The sequence below is a fragment of the Pan paniscus genome, chromosome 18 (genome assembly GCF_029289425.2).
Source record: "Pan paniscus chromosome 18, NHGRI_mPanPan1-v2.0_pri, whole genome shotgun sequence".
NCBI lineage: Eukaryota > Metazoa > Chordata > Mammalia > Primates > Hominidae > Pan > Pan paniscus.
In genome coordinates, this window is record NC_073267.2 from 9,419,878 (window position 1) to 9,427,536 (window position 7,659).

The 7,659-nt window shown below is 56.2% G+C and overlaps 1 protein-coding gene across 1 annotated transcript; it reads left to right on the plus strand.

Moving 5' to 3' along the window:
• The first annotated feature begins 2,116 nt into the window (after positions 1–2,116).
• Positions 2,117–5,075, plus strand: LITAFD (LITAF domain containing). Its single transcript, XM_063597949.1, is given in 5 exon segments — positions 2,117–2,280; positions 2,512–2,558; positions 2,978–3,058; positions 4,089–4,237; positions 4,968–5,075. Coding segments are annotated over 3 exon segments (291 nt in total). The 5' UTR covers positions 2,117–2,280; positions 2,512–2,558; positions 2,978–3,024.
• The last annotated feature ends 2,584 nt before the right edge of the window (positions 5,076–7,659 follow it).

Genomic DNA, 7,659 nt, shown 5'->3' on the forward strand with positions numbered 1-7,659 from the left:
GGCCTGGGGTCTAGTTCAGCTCTCCCGCAGCCGTGCTGTGTGACCTCGGCTGGCTTTGCCACCTTTTCCGGCCGGGCCTGTGGGTTATGGGGTGGGAGAGAGGAGTCCTCGCCCCATGGCAGGGTTTGGGGCACAGAACCTGAAGAGGGAGAAATTGAGGCGGACTCATGGAAGCCCGGTGCTGCCCCCTGGTGGCGATGGCCGGGAAGGGCAGCGCCAGAGAGCATCCCCCCATCAGCTCCCTCATCCATTCACCCTCAAGGCGTCCCCAGTTCAGACATCACGCCTGGGGTCCCGACCTGTGTTAGGGGGACCATCGCTTCAAAATCCCCAGGGAAGGAGGCGGTCCCTAACCCTTCCCAAAATGTGTAACTTCAAGTCTGTACAGGAAGCCCAGGCCCGGAGCAGTGGCTCACGCCTGTAATCCCAGCACTTTGAGAGGCTGAGGCGGGCAGATCACCTGAGATTGGGAGTTCGAGACCAGCCTGACCAACATGGAGAAACCCCATCTGTACTAAAAATACAAAATGAGCCCAGTGTGGTGACACATGCCTGTAATCCCAGCTACTTGGGAGGCTGAGGGAGGAGAATTGCTTGAACCCGGGAAGCAGAGGTTGCCACGAGCCGAGATCATGCCATTGCACTCCAGCCTGGGCAACAAGAGCAAAACTCCGTCTCAAAAAAAAAAAAAAAAAAAAAAAGGATCTGGGATAGCATCAGATTGGTGCCCCACGGCTGCATCTAATCCTGACTTTCCCCTTCCTGGCTGTATCCTTGTGTAAAGCCCTTGGCCTGCCATTGGCACAGAGGATGAGGTCTATAATTGGGAGTTCCTCTTCTGAGCCATTCAAGCCATTTGCATTTTACAATAATAATGCTGGCTTCATTATGAAGGGAAAATGAAGCAGGCAAAAAAAAGAATGCTGGCTTCATGGACCACATCAAAAGCAGACCCGTCACCTGGGTTATGTCATCTGATTTCACAACAACCCTATGAGCTTCTTATTACCCCTATTTTACAGATGAGGCAGGGAGGGCATGGAGGTTTAAAGAAAGGTGGGGGCCAGGCATGGTGGCTCACACCTGTGATCCCAGCACTTTGGGAGGCCGAGGCAAGAGGATCACATGAGGCCAGGAGTTCAAGACCAACCTGGGCAATATAGTGAGACCCCATCTCTACTAAAAATAAGAAAAAATTAGCCAGGCATGGTGGTAAGCACCTGTAGTCCCAGCTACTCCAGAGGCTAAGGTGAGGAGGAAGACTTGAGCCCAGGAGTTTGAGGGTACAGTGAGCTATGATTACGCCACTGCACTCTGGCCTGGGCCACAGAGCAAGACCCTGTCTCAAGGCAAAAAGAAAAAAGTGGGACATTGCCCAAGCTCATAAAGCTGAATAAGCAGGAGGCAGACTGGACTTTTGAGCAGGTAAACACACACACATTTACACCATGAATATGTGTGGACATATGAACCTATACATACCTACATTTCTTCTTTCTTTTTTTAGATGGAGTTTCACTCTTCTTGCCCAGGCTGGAGTGCAGTGGCGCGATCTGGACTCACTGCAAACTCTGCCTCCAGGTTCAAGTGATTCTCCTGCCTTAGCCTCCTGAGTAGCTGGGATTACAGGCATGTGCCATCACGCCCGGCTAAGTTTTGTATTTTTAGTAGAGACAGGGTTTCACCATGTTGGCCTGGCTGGTCTCGAACTCCTGAGCTCAAGTGATCTGCCTGCCTCGGCCTCCCAAAGTGCTGGGATTACAGGCGTGAGCCACCGTGCCCAGCCACATTCCTAAGAGGACATGAACATGCTACAATTAGATCTTCACATACATCTGGTTAGCTCCCTCGGGATAAATTCCTCCAAACAGAATGGCTGGGCTCTAACAGGAATATATTTCAGACCCTTGATCAGTTTCCCCACCCAGCCGTCAGAAATCTCCCACCCACCCACCATGTGGGGCCGTGGAAACGTGGAGCAGGGCCATCTCCAAAGGCTGTTCAAGCCGTGCCCGCGGGAAGCCCCTGCCCTCCTCCTGCAGGAAGTGAGGATGAGGCCACAGTGAAGGCACACATCACAATGGCTGTTCTACTGGAGCCAGGCCCAGCAAGAGGTGGCCAGGTGTGGCCCCAGCTCCTCACACCTCCTGGCAACCGGGCCTCCTCATGAGAATTCCTAGAAATAAGCACATGAGCACTCAGAGCTCAGAACACGGTGCTGCCCAGGCACTGTTGCTGGGACAGAGGCCCTCCAGAGCACCAGGATGGAATCATCCCCGGGTGAGGGCTCCCCTCATTCAGGGGCCAGGGCTGGCAGGGACCGGGAAGAAGTCTACTCTGGAGACCGCAGGAAGCAGAGAGGAGACGAGGGTTCCTGTGCTGAGCTGGGGGCTGCCCTCAGTCCTCACCACCCTTCCCCGAAATCCTACTGTCCCCACCAATCAGGGGGCCACGGAACCCAAGAGACTATTGGGCAGTGGGGCTTTCAACGTGCTGTACTCTCTCTTAAAGTGTTGCAAGGAAGTCGCCAAATGAGACTAATGACTCCCCCACATCAGGTATGACGCTCCTGCCCGTGGCCAGAGACAACCGAGGCTGAGCGTGGAGGCAGCAGGAGGCAGAGGCTGTCCTGGCCCTGGGGCTGCCTGGCCATGTTGGTGTGGAATTGGGAAATTTACCGAATCTTTCAGAATCTGTTTTCCAAGTGATTCTCCTGCCTCGGCGTCACGAGTAGCTGGGATTACAGGCGTGCGCCACTGGGCCCGGCTAATTTTTGTATTTGTAGTTGAGATGGGGTTTCACCATGTTGGCCAGACTGGTCTCGAACTCCTGATCTCAGGTGCTCTGCTGCCTTGGCCTCCCAAAGTGTTGGGATTACAGGTGTGAGCCACTGCATCCGGGCCTAAGTTTTGAGCTAAGTCCCTGGCATATAGTGAGCCCACTGATCTGAGGGTGCTTTTCTTTCTCTCTCCTAAAGATCCTTATCCTGCTGGTCCCCCTCCTCCCTATGGTCCTCCTCACCGGATGTACTTTGAAGGCCCCCAAGTTGTTCACGTAGGTGAGTGCCCCTGCCGGCCTTCCCTTGTCGCTTTCTGTCCCATGCTCGGAGCTGCCCAGAATATTCTCTTTCCTGACCTCTGGCCAAGACTCTGCCCAAACAGCACATCCTCTGGCAAGTTCTCCTCCCCTGACCCCGTAGCTGTGGGACCCCGCAGCTGGCCAGCTGCCTCTGCTCCCACGCTGGCTGTGTTGCCAGTGGCCACCGAAGCATCTCTCTCCAGAGGGAAATCACTGGTGGATGGGGCCTGTATACAGTAGGCACTCAGGAAATTTTTATGGAGTAGACTCCCGTTCTCTACTCTGCAAACACACCACCCCTCAGGCCACAGAGGAGGGGAAGGCAGAGCCCCCCAGGTGGGGCCTGGGTTTTGGGAATTTAAACAAATTTTCCAAGGAATTCTTGGGCAGTCTCCAGATTCAGAACTGCTGGGTTGGATAGATTCCTGGAGGGCACAGTGAAGATGACGTCACCATTGAAAAGCACCCTTTAGGTTGGGTGCGGTGGCTCAGGCCTGTAATCCCAGAACTTTGGGAGGCCAAGGCAGGTGGATCGCATGAGGTCAGGAGTTCAAGACCAGCTTGGCCAACATGGCAAAACCCCATCTCTACTAAAAATACAAAAATAAGCCGGGTGTGATGGCACATGTCTATAGTCCCAGCTACTCAGGAGGCTGAGGCAGGAGAATCGCTTGAACCCGGGAGGCAGAGGTTGCAGTGAGCTGAGATCGCACCACTGCACTCCAGCCTGGACGACAGAGTGAGACTCCGTCTCAAAAATAAAAAGAAAAAAGAAAAAAGCACCCTTAGAGCCCACTGGAAACCCCACTTCCAGCTAAGAACACTTCTTTCCTTAGTTTCCTCCAAACCGGGGTGGGGGAGCCACACCACACCCCCACATATCAGGTCCCCAGTCTCCAGATTCCAGCATCTCCCCATCTCAGGTGAGCACCGACAGCCCATGGGAAGTGAGAAGCCACAGGGGTCCTGGCCCCAGGGGGTCCCACCTGCTTCCCGCTTCCCACTCCCAGAGCTGTATGCCGGCATGCCCGTGGTGGGGACGTCCATGCCGGTGCAGGCCGTGTGTCCCTACTGTGGAAACCGCATCATCACGGTGACGACCTTTGTCCCGGGTGCCCTCACCTGGCTGCTGTGTACCACCCTCTTCGTGTTCGGGTGAGTGGCCGCCCCTCCACCGCTGCAGAGGCCTGAGCATTGGTAGGGGTGGGTCCGGGTGGGTCCCTGCAGGGTAGGGGGAGCTTTCGGGGAAAATAGCAGGACCAAGCATAGGGGAGGCCAGTTGGGTGGGGCCATTACCTCCTTGAGAGGAGGTGGCAGCCCTCTGACCCAGGGACCTCCCATGAGAACAGCAGGGAGCGGAGGGGTGAGTGATGCCTACAAAGCAGCCAGCTCAGGACACCCACGGCAGCTGCTGCTGTCACCAGCAGCCAAGAGCTTGCGGGTTCAGGATGGCTCTTACCTCTCAGCTGTGGAGTTTTGAAACACACAGAGGGGCAAGGCGCGGTGACTCATGCCTGTAATCCCAGCACTTTGGGAGGCCGAGGTGGGTGCGTCACTTGAGGAGTTATAGACCAGCCTGACCAATGTGCTGAAACCCTGTCTCTAAATCTATTAAAAATACAAAATTAGTCGGGTGTGGTGGCACGTGCCTGTAATCCCAGCTACTCAGGAGACTGAGGCAGGAGAATCGCTTGAACCCGGGAGGCAGAGGTTGCAGTGAGCCAAGATCACGCCACTGCACTCCAGCCTGGGCTACAGACTGAGACTCTGTCTCAAACATACACACACACGCCCAGGCCCCTCCCAGACTCTGCCTGGGTCCCAGGTGCGTCCAGCGTGCAGTGAGAGGTGGCCCCGCTCACGCCCAGCCTCCGCTCCGGGGCTGCAAGTGCGTCCTGGGCTGCTGCTTCCTGGCATTCTGCATAAGGAGCCTAATGGACGTGAAGCACTCGTGTCCCGTGTGTCAGCGCGAGCTCTTCTACTACCACCGCCTGTGAGCCCCCAAGAAATAAATGCCAGGGGTGCCACCTGGGCACACCCGTGTCTATGTCCTTACCTTCTGCTCTGTTAGCCCAGGAGATTGGGTGGCCGCTGGTGCTCTGGGAGCCCACGTTGAGTGTGTGGGTGCCGCGCCGTCCTGTCCACCTTTCACCCTCTTTTGACTCCTTAGAGCCACAGTCCATAGTTCAGCCCCATCTTTCTGGGCTCCCTCCCATCAGCTCAAGCCTCTGCCTCTTTGGGAAAACTATCTCCCTGCAACTCCAGCCGGAAGGAGAGACCTGTTCTCCCTGATAGCCACATCCTCACCCACGGCATGCACCTCAACCCACAACCGGGCTTACTCTGGGCCCTGCCCCTGCCTTCTTGACCAGTGGCTCCGTTGCTAAGTGCAACATCCTACGGGCACTTGCTCCTTCGCTCCTACCTGACTGGGTTCTCTGTAGCCCTTGGCACTCTCCCTCCCTTCCCCAAAGACCCCATCTCCTGGGCTGCAGCAGCTCTCCAGCCCCTGCTGGTGGGTTTGTCACTTGGCCAGTGCTCCTCAGGGTCTGGCCTTGGCTCCTCCTGTCACACCCGATGCTTCCGTCGCCAGCTCCTGCATCCCACCCACAACCTTCTCCCTAGGATGCTTGAGGCCCTGCAGAGCCAACAGGCCTCACAGTAACTCCCTCCTCTCTCTTCTCCTGGGCCTAGTAGCTGGGACAAGAGTGGGTGGCGGTGCCCCGTCCAGGGCAGCCCTTCAGTCCCGTCCTTCTTGCCCTGCAGTGATTCATTTCCTCTGCTTTATCCCCTCCTTGAAGGAGGCAGCAGCCCCGGGTTTCCCTATCGACAGTCTCGCCTGCTCCTGCTGTTCTCCAGCAGCCAGTGGCCGGCACTGAGCCGGTGATTCTTGTGGGTGAGGATCCGGAATTGCTCGGACTATGCCCGACACCTGCTGACAAAGTGCCTCTCTCAGCCCAAGTCCACATGCTTCCCCTGGGGCCCCTTGAGGCCATCTGTGAGCTGGCTCCAGCTCCCCTGCCCACCCCAGCCAGATAGGACCGAGTGCCGCTACCTCACCACCCACCCGACCTTCCCAGGCTGCTCCCAGCAGCGTCCAGCCCTCCAATCAGCCCCTGCCCTGTCAGTCTGGTCACCCGCTCTCTGGTGTGTCACTTTCCCCAGGTGGTTTGTGAGGTCTTGGCTCACCTCTGTATCCCAGGGCCTGGCGGGGACGGGCGGGTTATAGAAGCTAGGATGGGGCAAGTCTGCCCAGATCTGTCTGGCCTCCCACCAAGAGGTTTAACCCTTAAGACTCCCGTATAGCTGCAGCCTTACAGGATGGCAGAGCTGCTGTGGAGGAAGGTGGACGTTAACAGGTCCCAAATAAGCTGATGAACAGGACCCCTTTCAGGGTCTGCCTGCAAACACAGTCAGGAGGGGGACGACGGGGTAGAGGAAAATCCAGTGTCACCACTAAAGGACTTAAATTTTGCAGAATAGGCTGGGCACGGTGACTCATGCCTGTAATCCCAGCACTTTGGGAGGCCAAGGTGGAAGGATTGCTTGAGTCCAGAAGTTCTAGACCAGCCCGGGCAACATAGCAAGACCTCATTTCTACTGAAATGCGGGGCCGGGGGGAATTAGCAGGGCATGGTGATGAGTGCCTGTAGTCCCAGCTACCTGGGGGGGCTGAGGTGGGAGGATTGCTTGAGCCTGGAAGGTCGAGGCTGCAGTGAGCCCTAACCATGCCACTGCACCCCAGCCTGGGTGAAAGGGTCTCAAAAAGTTAATAAATTTTGTAAAGTAGAAATATTGTTCTACTCGTCATGTTTTCAAATAAGATGAATTTCACAGAGGAGAGAAAAGAAGTAAGGGAAGAATTAGGGGGAAGAAGTAATTGGGAGCTGGGGGCACGTGAAGCCGTCTTCACTAAAATGTGGCTGGGGGCGCTGTAAGGCTCACACCGATGGGGTATTGACCCATTATTGCCCCACCCTACAGATGCGGAAGCTGAGGCTGAGTAACTAGATCAGCGCTGGAGACATAGGTCTGTCCTCAGGGTCCAGCATCAGGGAGGAAGGCACAGAGGTGAGGGGTGCATGTGTGTGTGGCTGAAGGCCCGGAAGGAAGGGTGTGTGTTTATGTGTGTACGCGCATGTGTGTGGCTGAAGGCCTGGAAGAAAGGGTGTGTGAGTGCATGTTTGTACGCGCGTGTGGCTGAAGGCCTGGAGGAGGGGGGTGTGTGTGTGTGGCTGAGGGTCTGGAAGGGTGTGTGTGTGTGCACGTCTGTGGCCAAAGGCCTAGAGGGATAGAAGGGAGCATTACCTGTCTTCCATCATGTGGTCTTCAGCAGGTAGAGGTTCCGGGAAGCCACAGGTCAGGCAACAGCCATCTTGGCCAAAGCCTGGCATGATGGGGCTGACAGGTCCTCAGGTCACACCGGCCCCGGGGAAGGACAAGTTCTGGGACAGGTTTCCCTGGAGTAAAATGCCCCAATGCCTGTGCCTTTGCCACCACCCAAAGGCCTGGCTAAATGGGGAGAACAACTTCCTGGTCCACACTAGCTGCAGGCCCCAGAGCCTTCATTTCCACTTCAGA